At 36.2% G+C, this 23,064-nt stretch overlaps 1 protein-coding gene across 1 annotated transcript in view; it reads left to right on the plus strand.

The window, feature by feature from the left end:
- The window catches only part of HERPUD2 (HERPUD family member 2), a 35,758-nt gene extending 17,095 nt beyond the window's left edge, over positions 1-18,663 (plus strand). Inside the window, exons 5-8 of the mRNA XM_025929429.2 lie at positions 12,130-12,252; positions 16,145-16,468; positions 17,186-17,303; positions 17,787-18,663. Coding sequence (XP_025785214.1) covers positions 12,130-12,252; positions 16,145-16,468; positions 17,186-17,303; positions 17,787-17,948 — 727 coding nt within the window. The 3' untranslated portion in view covers positions 17,949-18,663. The remainder of the gene's footprint in view (positions 1-12,129; positions 12,253-16,144; positions 16,469-17,185; positions 17,304-17,786) is intronic.
- The last annotated feature ends 4,401 nt before the right edge of the window (positions 18,664-23,064 follow it).

Here is a 23,064-nt window from a genome sequence, read left to right on the forward strand (position 1 = left end):
TAGGGAAATGGCTGGGACCTCAGAATGGTAGTATAAATGACATCACCAAGGAGTACTTTTTACTTAGAACTTTAGACTTAATTCCATTCTTTTTCTTTTATATTGAGTTATATTTGATGTAAAACATTATATGAATTTAAGGTGTATAGCAAAACTTAATTCTTAATGTTGAAAATCAAAGCTGAGTATATAGCAAAATATAAGAAACTCATTGTGTCACATTTCTTTTTTTTAAAATATAATTTATTATCAAATTGGTTTCCGTACAACACCCAGTGCTCATCCCAACGCATTGTGTCACATTTCTTGAATGTGAAGCTTTTTCTCTGAAAGTAAGTGTTTTTAGATAAGGCTAATTGTAGACTTTTATGAAGCACCGATGAAACTATTTTTGTTTTTAGAAAACGATTACTGCAAAACAAAACTTAGTTACTTGTAAAAAGCAATGTTCTCAGGGTTTACGTTATGGAATGGTAGCTTAGAATATTTTCTATCTTATAACAGTAATTCATTTCCTGTCTTTTTTTGCAGAGTAAAACAGTTTCAGTTCCTCTCAATTTATACAGTGATTTTACTTATTTTATTTGGTGGTATTGGTGGAAAGTGAGAGTATTTTGCATATAATAAATCTGGAAGAATAGATGATGACATGTTAATAGTAGTTATCTCTGGATAATAAGATTTAAAATTTTTTTTTAATGTTTATTTTTGAGAGAGAGTCAGAGAGAGAGAGACAGAGACAGAGAGACAGGGCACGAGCTGAGGACGGGCAGAGAGAGAAAGAGACACAGAATCTGAAGCAAGCTCCAGGCTCTGAGCTGTCAGCACAGAGCCTGACATGGGGCTTGAACTCGTGAACCGTGAGATCATGACCTGAGCCGAAGTTGGACACTCAACCAGCTGAGCCACCCAGTCGCCCCTGGATAATAAGATTTTTAACTCTCATACTTATAGTGAATGTATTTTGTAATAAACAAAACAAAGCGTATAAGGTTGCAAGTCTTTAGAATAAAACCATAGATATTGTGGGAAAAGATTAATTTCTCTAAGCTAAGCTGTTGAGGAAATCAACGAGACAAAAGCGTTCAGCTCTTAGTGTATTAAGCAGATTAGAAAAATCTGAAATAATTGTGCTCTTTTTTTTGCCAAATATAAGTATTAAAATGATGAACAATAAAACTTTAAAGATGTTACAGCTTTATTTAAGGAATCTATTACTAGATGAATAACATTTGGTTTTAAATCAGGAAAGCAATATAGTCTAGTGGCTCCAGATTCTGGAGCCAGCCTGCCTTGGTTTGAATGTATCTACTGACTAGCTTAGGCAAGTCTTTTCCCTACTTTGCTTCAGTTTGCTCATTATCTGGAGATAAGAGTACTTATCATACAGGATTTCTGTGTGGATTAAAAGAGTTCTTGTATGTGAAGTTTTTAGTGATGTGTTAGTAGTTACTTACAAATTCATTCATATTTACAAGCGAATGTTGTACAAACATTCAGCAAACAGATTTGAATGAATGAATGCCTGTGTTGGGTGCTGGAAAATAAATATATTTGAGAAGAGCACTTTGTGATATACAATGCAATTTATTGAAAGTTTAGTCCCAATGTTCATAGCAGCACTCTCAACAATAGCCAAATTATGGAAAGAGCCTAAATGTCCATCAACTGATGAATGGATAAAGAAATTGTGGTTTATATACACAATGGAGTACTACGTGGCAATGAGAAAAAATGAAATATGGCCTTTTGTAGCAACGTGGATGGAACTGGAGAGTGTGATGCTAAGTGAAATAAGCCATACAGAGAAAGACAGATACCATATGGTTTCACTCTTATGTGGATCCTGAGAAACTTAAGAGAAACCCATGGGGGAGGGGAACAAAAAAAAAAAAAAAAAAAGAGGTTAGAGTGGGAGAGAGCCAAAACATAAGAGACTGTTGAAAACTGAGAACAAACTAAGGGTTGATGGGGGGTGGGAGGGAGGAGAGGGTGGGTGATGGGTACTGAGGAGGGCACCTTTTGGGATGAGCACTGGGTGTTGTATGGAAACCAATTTGACAATAAATTTCATATATAAAAAAAAAAAAAAAAAAAAAAAAAAAAAAAAGAAACTACTATCTAGCAGAGAAACTGAGGCAATGATCATGGTACAATATTTGAAATATTATTTTGCAAATATTAATAAAGTACATTTAAATATCTCTAAAAAAAAAAAAAAAAGAAAAGAAATTGTGGTTTATATACACAATGGAGTACTACGTGGCAATGAGAAAAAATGAAATATGGCCTTTTGTAGCAACGTGGATGGAACTGGAGAGTGTGATGCTAAGTGAAATAAGCCATACAGAGAAAGACAGATACCATATGGTTTCACTCTTATGTGGATCCTGAGAAACTTAAGAGAAACCCATGGGGGAGGGGAACAAAAAAAAAAAGAGGTTAGAGTGGGAGAGAGCCAAAGCATAAGAGACTGTTGAGAACTGAGAACAAACTAAGGGTTGATGGGGGGTGGGAGGGAGGAGAGGGTGGGTGATGGGTACTGAGGAGGGCACCTTTTGGGATGAGCACTGGGTGTTGTATGGAAACCAATTTGACAATAAATTTCATATATAAATAAAAAAAAAAATAAAAAAAAGAAAGTTTAGTAAATAGGTTGTTTAGTTTAATAACGAATATAATTTAACTTAATCTCATAGTTGTAATTTTTTACTAATGAAGACTTTAAATCTCTCTTTAAGTAGATTTTGTTTAACATAGGCCTTAGCCTTAAATGTGCAAGAGTAGTCAGTGATTTAGTGACCTTGATGAATTCGCCAACAAAATAGAAGCTCTGCATTCCTTTTTCAAAATTCACTACAGCTTACATATAACTAGTCACATGTTTTTCACCACATAGGTTAGTATTCTCAATCTTTATTGAGCTTGTTAAAACTGCTAAATCCTGGTGTCTACTCCCTGAGATTTTGAATCACTAGGTTTGTGGTGGTACTCAGGAATTTGCCAACTTAACAAGACTTTGGGAACCTTGCTTTGAGAAATCCTAATACAGGTGATTATTCACCCATATCTAGCTCTTGAAGAAACATGAGAAGACCAGAGTGGTACATGTACATCATTGTATTGGCTGTCCATTTATAATGTCACATTTATCAATCCTGACTGTTTTGGACTCAGTCTGTTGTGCTGTCACATTCATTTACTTTAACTCCAAAAATTGCTGGTTGGGTTATAGAATACCCACTATTTGTACATCACTTTTTCCCCCTGAGATACTAACAGCTTTGTTTCATAGTTAATAAAACTGAAAGCCTACTCATTGTACCTTTCTATATTGCCTGATTTTTTTTTTAAAGTAAAAATTGCTTTAGTTCACCACCCAGAAATAACTATTACTAACATTTTTGTAATATCCTTTTACTTTTCTAAGTAAACTTTAAAACATTTTTATTATTATTTAAAACAAATTTTTTTAAATGTTTATTTACTTTTGAGAGAGACAGAAAGACAGAGCAAAGCTGGGGAGGGGCAGAGAGAGGGAGACACTGAATCTAAAGCAGGCTCCAGGCTCTGAGCTATCAGCACAGAGCCTGACATGGGGCTGGAACTCACGAACCATGAGATTGTGACCTGAGCTGAAGTCGGACGCTTAACCAACTGAGCCACCCAGGCGCCCCTCTAAGTAAACTTTGAAATAAAACATTATGCTATTTTACTTTGTAAACTTTTTTTAAAAACATAATTTAGCCTGGACGTATTTCCAGATCAAATATAAATCTACCACATTTAAAGTCTTGAGACATGTGGCATTCTGGATGAGTTCTTACATACACACTAATATTTTTTAGATTTTTGTTCAACATTCATTTAGGGTGATTGAGCTCTGGAGTAGACTTGGGGCTGGGAAAAAAGAGGGACGAGAAGGCTGTGCCCAGACGGCAAAATGAAAGCCCTGTAGCTAACCAGGAAGTTCAAAGACCAAATATTGTTATTTGAATGTGAACATGCATACTAGGCCCTTAATCCCCTTCCCACTACCCCAAGCAGTTTATCGAAATAGTCCTTCCACATATGTGTAGTTCTCCTGAGAGGAGATCCAAAAAGTACAAGTTTCTCCAGTTGTTTATATTCTAGTAATGCCTTAGTTTAACATCCTGGTTGCCACCCTGTGATCTTCCTCTGTACCCACGTCTTATTTGAAACAGCCTTTGTTCAGCACTTTGCCAAATCATATTCTTATTATGCACCACCCAATTCAAAGCTCATTCTTTCCAGGGAGACTACTCTGATGTACCCAGAACATTTTATCTTTCCAGCTTTATGTCTGTACATTTCAGCATCTGGTGTCCCATTTATTAAAAGAAAAAAATCTATGATTTTTAATTGTGTGGATGTGCCAGTTTGCCCACTCCTCTGTTGATGAAGAATGTCTTTAGTTGCTTTTACTGCAAAATAACCTCAAAACTCAGAGGCTTACAACAACATACTCATTTTTCTTGTTCACGAGTCTTGTTAGTCACTTGGGACATCTCTGCCTCAGGCTGTAGGTTGAGTTCTGGTTTGTTTTCATGTTTCTCATTCTCTGGACTAGAAACTCCCCAAGACATGTTCTTCTTATGACAAATGACGGGAATGCAAGAGGGGAAGCTAACCACTGAGCACATTTAAAACCTCAGCATGTGTCATGTTCACTAACATTTCATTAGCCAAAATGAATCACATGGCCCCTGCTCAGTAGCATTGGGATTGGAGAGGTATTGCCAAGTTACCAATGCCGTGCTGGCAAGTGCTTAGTAACTGGCTTTTCCAGGGGGGATCTTAAGCTAATTTGTAGCATTTGCTGATTTCTCTGGTCTTGAATACTTTCACTATGGCAGATTCAAGATACCAAGGGTTGGCTTACAAAAATCTTGAACTTGAACAATTAGCTTTGTGAGTCAGTATTAGCTGGCATGGGCCAGCTTTGCCACCGTGTGTCAGACAGTGTGCGTGTATAATCCTGTTATAGAAGAGTGAAGAATTGGGGCAATATTCTTTTTTTTTTTTTTTTAAATTTTTTTTTTAACGTTTATTTGTTATTGAGAGACAGAGACAGAGCACGAGTCGGGGAGGGGCAGAGAGAGGGGGAGACACAGAATCTGAAGCAGGTTCCAGGCTCTGAGCTGTCAGCACGGAGCCCGACGCAGGGCTTGAACTCATAAACCGTGAGATCATGACCTGAGCCTAAGTCGAATGCTTAGCCTACTGAGCCACCCAGGAGCCCCAAATTGGGACAATATTCTATCAGAAATTTTTGGGTTAATTGCTTCCCACTAAACCTCACTATAATCAGTATTCTTAGATACTTACATATTATCAGTTTTTCTTTTAGGGTAAGTTGTGAAAAAGAGAATTCCTAGGTCAAAGTGTTCTTAAGACTTTTTGAGACTCTTAAAGACTATTGTAGAAGTGCAGTGAATTTGTACCAGTTTATTCTAATAACAGCTGTCCATCCCTTTACAGATATGTACTTGCCAGTCTGACAAATTGGAATGTTCCTGTTTTAAGACATGATAAAGAGACATTCTTTTTGTTTTGGTTTGTGAAATACTTGTTGGTGTGTTGTTATTTTTGAAAATTGATTTGTGACAGTTCTTCATGTAAAAGAATATTAATAATTCTTATGGAGCACTTAGTACAAGCTAGGCATTGTATTAAGCACTTATACATGCTATAAATTCAGTGCTAGACATTGAATTTTATATCAACTCTGTGGTCTAGGTACTATTTTCTCCCATTTTACAGGTGAGGAGAATGAGGCTTAAAAGATAGCTATGTAGCTTGCCTAAGTTCACAGAAGGGGTCAGCAGTGGAACTAGAATTCAAATCCATATCTGACCTGAAAGTCTGTATTCTTTTTTTTTTAATATGAAATTTATTGTTAAATTGGTTTCCATACAACACCCAGTGCTCATCCCAAAATATGCCCTCTTCAGTACCCATCACCCACCCTCTCCTCCCTCCCATCCTCCATCAACCCTCAGTTTGTTCTGTTTTTAAGAGTCTCTTATGGAAAGTCTGTGTTCTTAACAGTCTTTTGGAAGTGACTCTCTGTTTTGTCTATCATTAGTTTTAGTATTTTTTCCTAGATTGCCATTTGTATTTTGACTCCATTTATAATGCCCCTCTCCTCTCCGCCCTCCCGTGCAAAACCTTTTTCTAGTCAGATCTCCTGGTCAGATTTTAAGTATTGGTGACCGAGTAAGCAAATCTGTATGAGGATCTTGTAACTTTCTTCAGTATAAGTTTACTTTAGAATTTGCTGTATACTAGGCATTGAGGACAGGAAAATGAATTATGTACTTGCCCTCAATAGAAGTAGGTCAGATAGGCAAAGAAATTACCATCTGCTGATGTGCTCTCATGGTCTTGAAAAAAGTTCTGCAGGAGCCTGGTTGAGGAAATGACTGTCTCTGAGTGAAAGAGTGGGGAGGGCTTCTTGGGGGTAATTGGAGCTGATTTTAGGGGAAGTTCAGCAGGTAGAACAAAGCAAGTGTGGGGAGTCTTGAAAAGGCATATTCTGGGAGCGAGGTGGGTATTCCATGCAGTTGCTGCATCTTTGTGTGGAGTAGTAAGGGGAATGGGGCTGACTTAACAGGTTTTTTGGAAAGAATTTGTTCCTGATTATTGAAGTTTGCAGTTCCTTTTATCTTCTCTCCTTTGTAATTCTTAACTTTAAAAAACGTACAGGGACGACTGGGTGGCTCAGTTGACGAAGCGTCTAACTTTGGCTCAGGTCATGATCTCATGGTTCGTGAGTTCGAGCCTCGCGTTGGGCTCTGTGCTGACACCTCGGAGCCTGGAGCCTGCAGCCTGCTTCAGATTCTGTTTCTCCCTCTCTCTCTGCTGCTCCCCCGCTCACGCTTTGTCTCTCTCTCTCTCTCTCTCTCTCAAAAATAAACATTAAAAAAATAAAATAAACATACTAATGAATGTCTTTTGGTATAGCTTTTCAAGTATGTATTTGTGAATGACAGTCTTTCAAGTTCTTTGTTTTTGTCATCTTCTCTGTTGTGCTCCATTTCCATGTGTTTCTGTGAATTTCTCTGACCCCTTTTTTTCCTGTGTTTTTATCGAATAGTACTAGCTGGTATAGTCTGTCTGAAAAGGAAAAAAAAAGCTACTAGAATTTGTGTTATCAAATGATTTCCTCCCACATGTGTATATCAGCAGTTTCCTCACTGACTTTGCCAAGGCCAGAGGGAGAGGCCAGGTTATCCATTTACTTTCCTTGAATAAAGAATATGACATTTTGGGGGCGCCTGGGTGGCGCAGTCGGTTGGGCGTCCGACTTCAGCCAGGTCACGATCTCGCTGTCCGTGAGTTGGAGCCCCGCGTCAGGCTCTGGGCTGATGGCTCGGAGCCTGGAGCCTGTTTCCGATTCTGTGTCTCCCTCTCTCTCTGCCCCTACCCCGTTCATGCTCTGTCTCTCTCTGTCCCAAAAATAAATAAAAACATTGAAAAAAAAATTAAAAAAAAAAATATGACATTTTGTATGGAGACAGGCATATTTCAGATTCCAAATAGTTACATTTTCCCTGTGTTCCTGCTATTTTATTTGGCTCTTTGCAAAAAAAGCAATACTTAATTATTTTGAGTTATACAAGTATATATATAATATAAGTATAATATATATTATATTATATTATATTATATTATAAAAGTATATATATTAAATATTATATTATAAAAGCATATATATATATTAAAGAGTTTGGGGAAAAAAACAAGGAGGGGGAAAAAGTATCCCTGTCTAATCATCTAAAGACAGCTATTTGTTAACATTTAATGTTTCCTTCTAGTATTCTTTTCTTTGCAAATGGTTTTCTTTAATATAGTTGTGATTTTTGCCTTGTTAACATTACATTTTCATTTAATGTTGAAAATTAAATGAAATTTATAAGTTTCTAGGTTAGTTGCTTATAAACAGTACTTTATTTCAGAGTTTTCTTGCTATTTATATGTTGTTGTTAGACACATATTTATTGTGCTAAGTCCTGGACATATTATAAAGGGTAGAGCCTATTCCCTTAGGAGCACAGAGTCTGGTCAGAGAGACAGGAAAGTAAACAGGTAATTCATTTTTTAAGTTATTTTCTAAGAGGTGGTACCTGTGAATGGTACCATTTTTAAAGTGAACAAAGTATGCAAAAGTTTCCTTCTTGTGTCTCCTATGACACAAGGTATCCATGATAAACTGTGTGTGTGTGTGTGCCTGTGTATATGTGGGTATATGTGTGTGCACACATGAGTGTGTGTATTTAACACAAATAGTAGCGTACATCCTATACTGGCCTACATTTTGTTTTTTTCACTAAGTATATTAACATCATTCCCTATTAATACACAAGACCTGTCCCATTCTTTATGAAGTACGCAATTTTCCATTATATAGATTACTATATGTTTTTGAAGAAGGTTTTTTTTTTAAACCTTCTAGTTTTCTTTTTTTTTTTTTAAATGTTTATTTATTTATTTAGAAAGAGTACACGTGTGTATATGAGCTGGGAAGGCACAGAGAGATAGGAGACAGAAAATCTAAAGTAGGCTCCACACTGTCAGAATGAAGCCTGATGCGGGGCTCAATTTCATGAACTGTGAGATTGTGACTAGAACCAAAATCAAGAGTTGGACACTTAACTGACTGAGCCACCCAGGTGCCCCTAAATAGTTAATATTTTTAGTCACTGCTTTTTTAATTTTTAAAAATTTGATTATACTTTTTAAATATTCACAGAGAAAATATAATGAACCCCCATTTACCTAACACCCAGCTTCAACAACTGTTAACAACAGACCATACCATTCTTCATCTGTTTCCCCTTGTTCCTCCTTTGTTCTTGGGCTGGATTATTTCTAAAGCAAAACCTAGACATCTTATCATTTCATGTGTAAATACTGGGTATCTGTAACAGATAATACAGATATAGACTATAAGAAAATCTGAATCAGAATACCATTAGAATACTCAAAAATTCCTTAATATCATCAACTACCCAGTTCATGTTCAGTTTTCCTTGATTGTCTCAAATGTCTTACAGTTGTCTTGATTGAATCAGTGTTCAGAGAAGTTGACATATTGCATTTAGTTGATGTTTTTTAAAACTCTTCTAATCCTTAAATCCTTCCTGCCCCCGCTTTTTTTTAAAGATTTTTATAATGTTTATTTTTTATTTTATAGCTAATAGTTGCTATGCTTTTCATAATATTACTAATATAAAATGTCACTTGGTTAGGGCAGAGATGTGAAAATTTTTTCTGTGTTTCGTATTTCTTTAAGTTAATTTTCAGAAGCAGAAGTACTTGGGCATCTGGGTAAAAGTGAATATTTTTAAAGGTGTTTAATTTTGTAAAATTGTTTTTTAAAGTCTATTCCAGTTCATCCTGTTAGCAAAAGAGTTGGGTTTCACTTATACCCTTGAGAGCCAATACCAAATATTGGCAGACAAAAACAAAAGTCTTTATTTTAACTTGCCTTTATTTGATGTCTTAGTGATTATTTCCAGTTTTATGAATTCTTTATATAGAAAATATATTAACTTATTTATTGAAAACATTTTTTTGTAAGCTCTGGCTCTTTAAATTTTATGTCATCAAATAATGTGGATTCCTTTTTATGCTTTCTGATATTGCTTATAAGTTAGGAGAATCTTCTTCCCTCCAAAGGCTTGATAAATAATCAATTCCAGTTTCTTCTAGATTTTCTGTGGTTTAACTTTTAATACTTTTATTTTAGTTCATTTGAAACTTACTTGAGCATTTGGAATGAGAGGGAGCTTTAAACTCCTTTCTCTTCACCACTTATTTGGTAATCACTTTTCCCAGCATGAAATAATTCTCTATCATGTTGTTTAATGATGCATCCTCTGGAATATATTAAATTCTTATGTAATATGTTTAATTGATCTATAACTATATATTTTAATAATAACTTATTGTTGAGTAAATATGAATTTAATAAGTAGCAATATTATAATAGTAATAATAAATTAATTATAATAGTATATTATAAATATAATAATAAATAATATTTAATAAAATAATTATAGTAATAATAAATTATTTAGTAATTTAGTGTCATGTAAATCCTTTGTTTCTTGTTTTCTGGAGAGTACCAAATAAATACATAACATCTTGTCTGAGGATAATCAGCACAACTGAAAGTTGTAGTATGCCAGGTTGGGTCTGGAATGTGTCTTAGCAAGTGTATAGTCCAGTAGTTTTTAACTTACTGGAGAGTAAGGGAGGAAGCATTTTGGAATCATCTAGGGGAGTTTAGTAGTTTTTGTTTGTTTGTTTTTGGCAACATATTTTTGATAATCACCATCTGTTCTCAACCACTGTAGGGTGAGGTAGAAAGCTATAATAACTTTTTTCCAAATGATTGTTAGTCGCTCTTTCTTCCCTTGATCTTTAAAACCAGTGACAAAGCCCAGACTTCTGTTTTACAATTGAAGTAATGGACTTGTGTGAGGTTCTGTTTCTTAGCTGTAGGGATTGGTAGAGCTGTACTTTCAGGGGGATGGGTTTTTTTCTTTTTTCTTAGTCGGGAAAACTAAGAACATTTAAAGTGTACACCTAGATATAGACTCCCCTTGTTGCTAAGACTTGATTTAGGTGCCTTTCAGATTTGCTTAGATGTATCAGCTTACCGATGGAGATTCTAAGATCTTTATACAAGTATTTTATAATGCTTCTCTGTTCCAGTGGTATGGCTTTCTCTCCAGGTTTAATCAGTGATTGGTATCTTTGTAAAGGAATAGCTGAGTTAAATTTCTTTTCCTTTTCTTATATGGGACTTGTTTATCAAGAGCTGGGAGGAACTCTCATGGAGGCTTCTCTGCTTTTCCCTCTTAATTCAGTTTGTTGGAAAGCTTGGAAAGTAGGGGGAGCAGGGCTCTATTCAGGAAGTAGGAGGATTTTCTGAGGATAAGAGCGCTATATGGCTCCCACTACTGCTCCAAGGATGAGAAAAGTTCAGTTAATCTGTAGGGAGGTTGGTGGCTTACCTAGCACCAAGTTGCCTTAAGAACAGATAAGCCTCTCAAGCTCTTTTGAATTAGGTTTCTATAATCAGTTATTGCCAATTGTACATTAACAGTCTTTTGAATATAATATTAAAAATTTATCAATTTGTTAATGATTTTTGTCTCACTCTGGTTAGCCCCTACTTATATCAGCTAAAGATAAGGTTCAAGTGATATGAAGAAAAGAAGAGTTAGAAAATTAGCAAATTCTGCATTTACTCCATATGCTTATCCCTGTGGTTGTCTTGATATATGTGAATTTCCACAAATATTTATGTACTTTGGAGTTGTATTCAGATTTAGGGGTAGGGGAGAGTAAAAAATAAAAATAGCTAACATTTATTGAGTACAGACTAACAACCCTGTGAGGGAGATTCTGTTATTAGCTCCATTTTAGAGATAAGGAAACACACATAGAGAACTTAAATATGACTTCCACAAATTTTACCAAGTTAATAGGCACTTAACATACTTTTAGAATGTGTGTATAAGTATGTACTGCTAATCTTGGTTTTTTAACTTAGATTTTTTTTTACAGATTGTATAATGTTTATTTTTTATTTTATAGCTAACTAACAGCTGCTATATTTTTAATAATATTACTAATATAAAATATCATTTGGGGAAAAAATATCATTTGGGTAGGACCCCACCCCCATTCCTCAAAACATTTGGTCATGAAGTTTATTTTAGGGCTTTTGGTTCTTAAGGAGAATGTACTTAAGATATAGTGAAAGTATTTTTGTCCTTTTCTGCTGAAATGAGAAGATAGCAAATGTTTAGTCTTGTCACACATTTTGTGGATGATTTGCTTTATTTTCTTCTTAAAATTGGGCTGAAATGTTAGTCATTCTATATACTTGGAGTCAGGGTCATTTTATATAAGCAATTTTATGTAAGACATTAAATATGTCTTATTTGAACAATGTTGAAAATATTTTTCTTTTCAGTAAGATTTAATGTATTTTGTCAATGGGTGGCTTATACTTAAGAAATGAAAATTCAGAGATATGCCTTCAACTTTCAGAGCATAAAAAGACATTTCTTTATCTCTTTATTGCAGAAATGTGGACAACCAGCTTCCTGGGCAAGCTATTCCAGCTGGATTCCCAGTGTATCCTGCTTTCAGCCCGCTGCAGATGCTGTGGTGGCAACAGATGTATGCTCATCAGTATTATATGCAATAGTAAGTTAATTTGAGTTCAGTTTTTTGCTCAGTGTGCCACTTCCTTTTTTCGTTTTTCATCCTAAGTAAGTTGATTTGGGATTTCATTTACTGATATATTTCACTGGTTTTTAAAAATTATTATGAGAATGAGTTTGCCAACATTTTAGCAGATACTTTCTTTTAAATTATTTGGCTAAAGAACACCTGAAAAACAAATAATCCAATGAAGAAATGGGCAGAAGACACGAATAAGACACTTCTCTAAAGAAGACATCCAGATGGCCAACAGGCATGTGAAAAGATGTTCAACTTCACTCCTCATCAGGGAAATACAAATCAAAACCACACTCAGATACCACCTCACGCCAGTCAGAGTGGCTAAAATGGACAAATCAGGACACTATAGATGCTGGCGAGGATGTGGAGAAACGGGAACCCTCTCACACTGTGGGTGGGAATGCAAACTGGTGCAGTCGCTCTGGAAAACAGTGTGGAGGTTCCTCAAAAAATTAAAAATAGACCTACCCTATGACCCAGCAATAGCACTGCCAGGAATTTACCCAAGGGATATAGGAGTGCTGATGCATAGGGGCACCTGTACCCCAATGTTTATAGCAGCACTCTCAACAATAGCCAAATTATGGAAAGAGCCTAAATGTCCATCAACTGATGAATGGATCAAGAAGATGTGGTTTATATATATACAATGGAATACTACTTGGCAATGAGAAAGCATGAAATCTGGCTTTTTGTAGCAACGTGGATGGAACTGGAGAGTGTTTTGCTAAGTGAAATAAGTCATACAGAGAAAGACAGATACCATATGTTTTCACTCCTATGTGGATCCTGAGAAACTTAACAGAAGACCATGGGGGAGGGGAAGGAAAAAAAAAAAGGTTAGAGAGGGAGGGAGCCAAAACATAAGAGACTCATAAAAACTGAGAATAAACTGAGGGTTGATGGGGGTGGGAGGGAGGGGAGGGTGGGTGATGGGCATTGAGGAGGGTACCTGTTGGGATGAGCACTGGGTGTTGTATGGAAACCAATTTGACAATAAATTACATACATACATACATACATACATACATACATAAATAGGCTACAGAGAAAAGGGTTCACATCCAGTTCGCATTAGCTAAACCTATTCTCTCCTTCTCCCTCTCTCCCCTACATTTATAGCAGTATTGAGATGCTTTCTTTAATATAACATTTTATTTAAGAGGAGAAAACTTAGGAAAGTTTTACTGGAAGGCAGCAAATCTACATGAAGAGATAGGAAGTTGAATGAAAAAGGGAATCATATGTCAGGGAGGTTCATGTTGATGTGGGGCTCAGTGGAGGCTTGTATGCTTCCAGACTGTTAGTACTTCAGTAAGTTTTGCTTCTGGTCAGCATAGATCTTACTTAGATCCGAGTACGGTTTCTCAGTCTTCATTCTTCTGGACTTCTGTGCATTCATTTAACATTTCTAGCTCCTCTTTGATGTTCTCCTCTCCTTGTTTCTGTGATTTTGTTATCCTCTTCATTCTTTTTGTCTTTCTGATCACTCATGTTGTGTCCTTGAGGGCCCATTTTTTCCCTTCTAAATGGTAACATTCCTTGTTCAGTTAGACAGATATTTGTGTACTTGCCATGTACCTTAGGACACTCAGTCTCATAAAGAAGACAGGATTCAGTCCTGGACCAGTCCTCTTGGATTTCTTTCATCTGTGGCCTTAGTTGTTAGCTCTCTGTGGATGACCCCTATTCTTTATCTCCTATGCTTCATCCTGGTTGCTGGAAGATTTCCATAGGGAAATTTGCCTTTCCTTTAAATTCAGGATGTCTAAAATTTGACACCACCATCTTCTTTGTGTGTGTGTGTGTGTGTGTGTGTGTGTGTGTGTGTGTAATAAGGTTTATTGTTAGCTTTATTGCCTATAGTCTCTAAGATGCGACTTTATTGTGCCTTTGCAAACAGGATACATTTCTTAAAAAACTGATCAAAATTTCCCATACATATAGCTCTATATGATAGATTATAGTGCAACACTATTTTTCTTACATAATCATAGAAATACCATAGAATCCAAGAGTACAGCATAAGCGAAAGAAATACAATCCTTAGCCATCTGAGCAAGATGACTTGATGAGTCCTTTTAGTGTAAGTTTAGAAAACATGGAGGAGAGAAAAAAGATACATGCACTCTGCAGTCAGGAGCAAAATACAGTAACTACCTGTTCCTTGCAAGGCACAGGTGGGGGTAATGGTGAATTTCAGACACCACCATCCTCTTAAGTGTCTTCTCCTTCCTGACTTTTTGTCAGTGACAGAGTCTCTTTTTATTCATCTCCAGGCTCTTAACCTTCATCAGCTTTGACTCTGCTTTCACTTATCCCTGAACCCAATAACTTACCAAGATGAGTTAACAATATGTTGTTTCTAACTTTGGTTCTTCCCCTATATCTTACTTTCATTACTTTGCCTAGATATTTTCTCATTTTGGACCTACTTTACTGCAACTGTTCTCTCTCTTTTTAGACTCTCTACCATATTTCATCCCAGGCTAATGTACTTCACACAAAATTGAGCCAGTCATTCCCCATCCTCCCAAATGTCTGATGACTCCCTTACCTACAGTTTGAAGTCTGTATCCTTATCCTTACTCCAGACCTTACCCCATTAAGCTGATCTGCTTCATGGTCCTCATATCCTAATGTTCTCTTGCATAATCCCTTGGCTGTAGACAGGCTATTTGTACCTTACCTATTGCTGTGGTAATAGTTATCATTTGAGTGACTGCTTTGTGCTTAGTACTGTGCTAGATTCTAGATGCTTTCCACCCCTAGTCTCATTTATAACCTCCTGAGAACTGTAGGGTAAGTGGGGCTTATTGTAGCTTCCTAAATCATACAATCTTATGTACACTATTTACCTTCTGAGCCTTAGGTTCTCTCCTTTAGTGAAGTAACTCACCTATGAATCAGAATATCTATGAAGTAGGGAGTGTTTTGGAAACTAAAAAGCCCTATACAGATACAAGGTATTAGCATGTTAAATAGACTTTTGTAGCCAGGGAAACTTCTGTTTTATTTTATTTGCTATTTGATTTTTAAACATTTTATCGTAGAAACATTTCAGCATGTGAGAGTATAGAATAGTAAAATGAATCCCTGTGCACTCACCACCCAGCTTCAATATTCATCAATTCTGTAACTTTTCCCTTCTGTGCTGGATAATTTAAAGCAAATCCCAGATACATTGTTATTGTACTTGAGCCTCTTATAGGAAAATTTATTCTTTCAAGCAATCAAATTATAAGCAAACTTCAGGACCACGGTTATTCATAGGTTTACAAGTACCTATTCCAGTGGTTCCCAGATGGATTTCCCAAAAGTCAGGATTGGGGGTTGTTATCTGAGATCTAGTTAATATCTTAAAATACAAATTATTTATCACTGACAATGGACACACAGGGTAAATGATTAATGTACATTTTTAAACCTATGTTTCAAAACATGGCTCTAAGGGAAAGGTGGTGGGTACAGTGGTAGTCATCCCATTTGGAAAAACAAAAGTGGCCGTTAGTGAACAGGTTTGGAAAAAGATTTGGTCATTACCCTAGAAAGTAATTTAACGAAAGAGAGAAAATACAGTGATTACCATGCCTTCTCATCTCTTCCACCTCTCCCCTACCATCTTTGTGAGGCTAAGAGAATATCTTTTCCTGAACTACTCACTCCTACCATCACTCTTGGCTCTACTTTTCCACTGGGGTTTGTGCTTGCCTAAGAAATGTGGTATAGGAGTTGTGATACTTTGTGCTAGGTTTATGAAAAATAATGTATGGCTCCCCAAGGAAGTTTTACAAAATATAGTATGATAAAGTTTTCTTTTTCTTTTTAATACTTCTTTTGTTGAATATTTCAGTCAAGCTGCAGTTTCAGCTCAGGCTACATCAAATGCCAACCCAGCCCCGCCTGCTGCTTCACAGCCTCTAAATTTGGCACATGTTCCTGGAGAAGAACCTCCACCAGCTCCAAACCTAGTGGCCCAAGAAAATCGACCCATGAATGAGAATGTTCAAATGAATGCACAGGGAGGTCCTGTGCTAAATGAAGAAGACTTCAATCGAGACTGGCTGGACTGGATGTACACGTTCTCCCGAGCTGCAATTCTCCTTAGCATTGTATACTTCTATTCTTCTTTTAGTCGTTTTATCATGGTAATGGGAGCCATGCTGCTGGTTTATTTGTGAGTGGTGTTCATTACCTTTTTGTGGTTTCTTTTAATTACTTTCTAGAATAGCACAGAATTTGGCATATGGTGGTCTGTCCTGAATGTTGAGTGAAGGAATATGAGTTTTGGACTCCGTATATCTAGCACCAAAATCAGAGCAGGTTATGTTGAGTAAGAATGTTTATCAGAACTGTACAAGCAGATTTTTCCTTTACCATCTTTCATAAAAATTATTAATTCATTTAGACATGCTCTGTTAATTATTTAGAGCTTGAAGGGTCTGAGGCATTATTGTATAAGGATGTTCTTTTTAATTATAGTTATCAATAGTAAATCCTATAGGTATAGGCCAGACTTCTTTTTGTAAGTAGACTTTTTTTTGCCTCCCTTTCCCCCAAGAGGCAAAGAAATGTGTAGTTGAATTCCATTTTGAAAAATATCAGAAAAGATGTTATGATTCCCAGTACATTGAGACATTAAGATAGGTAGGTTAGATATTAAGATATCTGGCATAGAGCCAGTTAAGCCCATGGTAGATTTTTAGACTTAAGTTGATTCTTGTTTTGCTGTCATTGATTTGAGAGGGGTAGTCCTTGGCCCGAAGTAGGAGATTTGGTCTTTTCATTTATTATAGTTGAAATCATTTTTCTGTTGTAGGGCACTAATGTTTTATAGCATTGCAAATAAAAACAGTTGCGACTTATTTTCTTTTCTCTTTATTTTACTGAACAGACACCAAGCTGGATGGTTTCCTTTTAGGCAAGAAGGAGGTCAGCAACAGGCTCCCAACAATAATGCCGAAGTTAACAATGATGGGCAAAATGCCAACAACCTAGAACTTGAAGAAATGGTATGCTAACGAGGTTTTTGTATACTTCAAACATAGATATTTTCCTCAGCAGAAGAGACCAACATGATTAAAGAATCTTGGGGTGTTCCACAAGTTTTTGTGGAATGGCACATGAAGAAAAGTTAACATAGAAATTGTGTGATTTTATCTGGGAGAACTTAGACTATAATACAGACTATAATACGGTCAGGAAGAACTAACATTATTCTTCCTAAATATAGCCTAGAAAGAAAATTATGCACACAGTGAGAATTTATTGTTTTACATTGGCAGTTACATTCACCCAAAGTTCCTTTTGAACTTGAACACTGAGGAATTTATCAGTTTTGGATTTAACAAAGATTTCTGACGGCCAGGTATATACTACTTCCTTGTGACATTGCTCCTCTTCTCTCTGTAGGGAAGAATTCTCTCTCTTTCTGTCATGAGTTAATGCTAGCTGTTCATATCCCTTAGGAGTATGTTTCTTGTTTTGTTTGAAAGGAGCGTCTTATGGATGATGGGCTTGAAGATGAGAGTGGAGAAGATGCAGGTGAAGATGCCAGTGCAATTCAAAGGCCTGGTTTAATGGCGTCAGCTTGGTCTTTTATCACCACCTTCTTTACTTCACTGATACCAGAGGGGCCTCCCCAGGTTGCCAATTAGACCTGAAAAACTGTGCCAGCTCCGAAGGAGGGTCTGACTTTAGGAAAGTGTTTTAAATAACAGTGCAATTTCAAAAAAATTTATTACTTTCTTTTCATCATCATGTACAGAGGTGTTTTTTTCTTTAAGCTTCTCATGCATATGAATATTTTAAGCACAAATGGACTACTAAATGTGTGATTTTTTTTTTCAAGATCCTAACAGAACATAGTATAACAATATTGGTCTTCCAGATTTTATTAATTTCAATTATGTATATTCTGTCAAGGCAGATCTATTTGTGTGTCTTATTTCTTTAAAGAGCTGCTTCACATGTAAATGTCTATAGCTAATAGCCCAGCCCTTCAGTGTGTAATTTGAATAAATATATCTATTTTCTGTGAATTATCCTGAAAGTTTTAAACAGAATGACCTCATAGTTTTTAATAAAGAATATTATTTACCTAAAATGTGCTAGCAGCATCTTGCCCAGCCATAAAGCAATAAACTTCTCAATAATCTTAATTTTGACATTTGGATAAATAATGGAAACTTTCTATTTTAAGGGCATGTATCCCATCAATTGGAATTAGTACCTTAAAAAAAAAAAAACAAAACGGCAGCTCTTCAATGGAATTAATAGTGATATAAATGTTTGATACAGGCAGTACTTTTATAAAATATGCTGGAAATTGCTCCCTGTAATTTTTTTAAATAAAAGGTCAATTATGGTAAACTGTCTTATGGGATATTTGTTCAGATTCTTTGATAATGTACCCATTACATGCCAAAATCTATATACATTTCAGTAGTTGTTGGGAGAAGTTGCTGAAGTCTTCAAGTTCATTTTCATCTCTTTATGTTCCAGATGGGTATCTCTTCATTCTCAGTCTGAAACCTTGCTGGTCTTTTTAAAAATCCCTGTGAAGGCCAATTCAGTATTTTATAAGAAGGGTGTAAGTTTCTCATAGGGTAGCTAATTAAAATTAACAAATGAGATAGGAGAACTTACTATGCAAGAACTTTATCTGACATGAAATGTATTATAAAGTTGTATGAGGTACTGGTCTAGTAATATATGATTAGATAATACAACAAAATAGAAGAGTAAGAAATGAATGCTTCTCTAAGTTGTTTACTTAAAGCGATAAAAGTGACATTTCAAGGGATAAATTGAAAAGTAAAGTAAAATTGAAAAGTAAAATTACAGATACACAACCTAACCTTATGCCTTAAAGAGCTGGAAAAAGAACAGCAAACAAAACCCCAAACCAGCAGAAGACAGGAAGTAATAAAGATTAGAGCAGAAATCAATGCTATCGAAACCAAACCAAACCAAACCAAACCAGACAGTAGAACAGATCAATGAAACCAGAAGCTGCTTCTTTGAAAGAATTAACAAAATTGATAAACCACTAGCCAGTTTGGTCAAAAAGAAAAAGGAAAGGACCCAAAGAAACAAAATCAAGAATGAAAGAGGAGAGATCACAACCAATACAGCAGAAATAAAAACAATAATAAGAGAATATTATGAACAATTATATGCTAATAAAATGGGCAATCTGGAAGAAAGACAAATTCCTAGAAACATCTACACTAGCAAAACTGAAACAGGAAGAAATAGAAAATTTGAGCAGACCCATAACCAGGTAAGGAAATCGAATTAGTAATCAAAAATCTCCCAAAAAACAAGAGTCCAGGGCCAGATGGCTTTCCAGGGGAATTCTACCAAACATTTAAGGAAGAGTTAACACCTATTCTCTTGAAACTGTTCCAAAAAATAGAAATGGAAGGAAAACTTCCAAACTCTATGAGGCCAGCATTACGTTGATTCCAAAACCAGAGAGAGACCTCACTAAAAAGAACTATAGACCAATTTCCCTGATGAACATGGATGCAAAAATCCTCAACAAGATATAAGCCAACCGGCTCCAACAATATATTAAAAAAATTATTCACCACGACCAAGTGGGATTTATACCTGGAATGCAGGGCTGGTTCAATAACTGCAAAACAACATGATTCATCAAATCAATAAAAGAAAGGACAAGAACCACATGATCCTTTCAATAGATGCAGAGAAAGCATTTGACAAAATACAGCATCCTTTCTTGATAAAAACCCTCAAAAAAGTAGGGATAGAAGGATCATACCTCAAGATCAAAGAAGCCATATATGAGCGACCCAACACTAATATCATCCTCAATGGGGAAAACCTGAGAGCTTTCCCCCTAAGGTCAGGAACAAGACAGGGATGTCTACTCTGGCCACTGTTATTCAACATAGTATTGGAAATCTTAGCCTCTGCAATCAGACAACGCAAAGAAATAAAAGGCATCCAAATCGGCCAGGAGGAGGTCAAACTTTCACTCTTCACAGATGACATGATACTCTCTATGGAAAACCCAAAAGATTCCACCAAAAAACTGCTAGAAATGGTTCATGAATTCAGCAAAGTTGTAGGATATAAAATCAATGCACAGAAATCAGTTGCATTCCTATTCACCAACAATGAAGCAACAGAAAGAGAAATCAAGGAATCGATACCATTTACAATTGCACCAAAAACCGTAAAATACCTAGGAATAAATCTAACCAAAGAGGTGAAAAATCTATACACTGAAAACTATAGAAAGCTTATGAAAGAAATTGAAGAAGACACCAAAAAATGGAAAAAGATTCCATGCTCCTGGATAGGAAGAACAAATATTGTTAAAATGTCGATACTATCCAAAGCAATCTACATATTCAGTGCAATCCCTATCAAAATAACATTAGCATTCTTCACAGAGCTAGAACAAATAATCCTAAAATTTGTATGGAACCAGAAAAGACCCCGAATAGTCAAAGCAATCTTGAAAAAGAAAACCAAAGGAGGAGGCATCACAATCCGAGACTTCAAGCTATACTACAAAACTGTAATCATCAAGATAGTATGGTACTGGCTCAAGAACAGACACACTCAGATCAATGGAACAGAATAGAGAACCCAGAAATGGACCTACAAACATATGGCCAACTAATCTTTGACAAAGCAGGCAAGAATATCCAAGACAGTCTCTTCAGCAAGTGGTGCTGGGAAAACTGGACAGCGACATGCAGAAGAATGAACCTGGACCACTTTCTTACACCATACACAAAAATAAACTCAAAATGGATGAAAGACGTAATGTAAGACAGGAAGCCATCAAAATCCTCGAGGAGGAAGCAGGCAAAAACCTCTCTGATCTTGGCTGCAGCAGCTTCTTACTCAACACATCTCTGGAGGCAAGGGAAACAAAAGCAAAAATGAACTATTGGGACCTCATCAAAATAAAAAGCTTCTGCACAGCAAAGGAAACAATCAGCAAAACTAAAAGGCAACCGACAGAATGGGAGAAGATATTTGCAAATGACATATCAGATAAAGGGTTAGTATCCAAAATCTATAAGGAACTTACCAAACTCAACACCCAAAAAACAAATCCAGTGAAGAAATGGGCAAAAGACGTGAATAGACCCTTCTCCAAAGAAGACATCCAGATGGCCAACCGACACATGAAAAAATGCTCAACATCAATCATCATCAGGGAAATACAAATCAAAACCACAATGAGATACCACCTCACACCTGTCAGAATGGCTAAGATTAACAATTCAAGCAATAACAGATGTTGGCAAGGATGTGGAGAAAGAGGATCTCTTTTGCATTGTTGGTGGGAATGCAAGCTGGCGCAGCCACTTTGGAAAACAGTATGGAGGTTCCTTAAAAAATTAAAGATAGAACTACTCTATGACCCAGCAATTACACTAGTAGGTATTTATCCAAGGGATACAGGTGTGCTGTTTCGAAGGGACATACACACCCCAATGTTTATAGCAGCACTATCAACAATAGCCAAAGTATGGAAAGAACCCAAATGTCCATCGATGGATGAATGGATAAAGAAGGTGTGGTATATATACACAATGGAGTATTACTCGGCAATCAAAAAGAACGAAATCTTGCCATTTGCAATGACGTGGATGGAACTGGAGGGTATTATGCTAAGTGAAATTAGAGAAAGACAAAAATCTTATGACTTCACTCATATGAGAACTTAGACAAAACAGATGAACATAAGGGAAGGGAAATAAAAGTAATATAAAAACAGGGAGGGGGGGAAAAACAGACTCATAAATATGAAAGACAAACAGGGTTGCTGGAGGGGTTGTGGGAGGGGAGATGGGCTAAATGGGTAAGGGGCACTAAGGAATCTACTCCTGAAATCATTGTTGCAGTATATGCTAACTAATTTGGATGTATATTAAAAAAATTAAAAAGAAAAGTAAAATTAGGTTTCTATTTATAGATGTCAGTCAACACGTCATGATTCAATATGAGCAACTGAACATGCAAATACTAATAGAAAATATAGATGAATACATATATAATATGGGGGACAAAATGCCTTTATGGTAGAATCTCTAAAAGAAAAGGTTGCAATGTATATATATAGTATTTTGACAAACATAATTAAAAGGCAAATAGGGAAAAAAGATAAAAACAATAAGTAAGTCTTAAATTTAGTTAAAAAGAAACAAAGACAATATCCCAGTAGGTAATGGGCAAGGATACTCTTTAGTCAGCTGGGGCTGCTGTAACAAGTTACCATAGACCGGTTGGCTTACACATTTATTTCTCACAGTTTTTGAGGCTGGGAAGTCCAATGTCAAGGTGCTGGTAGATACGGTTTCTGGTGAAGGCCCTTTTCCCGGCTTGTAGGTAGCCGTCTTGCTGCGTTCTCATGCGGCAGAGAGCAGAGTAGCAAACACTCTCCCATCTCTTCTTACAAGGGCACTGATTCTATTCATGAGAGCTCTGTCCTCATGCCCCAATTACCTCCCAAAGACTCCACCTACTAACACCATCACATTGAGGGTTGGGATTTCAACATGAATTTTGCAGGAAAGGGACACTAACATTATATCTGTAACAGATACAAACATGGGCAATAAATGTGAAAACAAATGTAATGAGTCCCAAGCTAAAACTGTCAAATTTTAAGAGAATACTCCATGAAACTACAGGGGAATATAAAATCGCATATAGCCTTTCCAGCTTGTATCAAAATTTCAAAATGTGTACAGAATCATTCGGTGTCATCTTATTGTTCCT

This window comes from Puma concolor, chromosome A2 (genome assembly GCF_028749965.1).
Source record: "Puma concolor isolate L17-30 chromosome A2, mPumCon1.1.hap2, whole genome shotgun sequence".
NCBI classification, from domain to species: domain Eukaryota; kingdom Metazoa; phylum Chordata; class Mammalia; order Carnivora; family Felidae; genus Puma; species Puma concolor.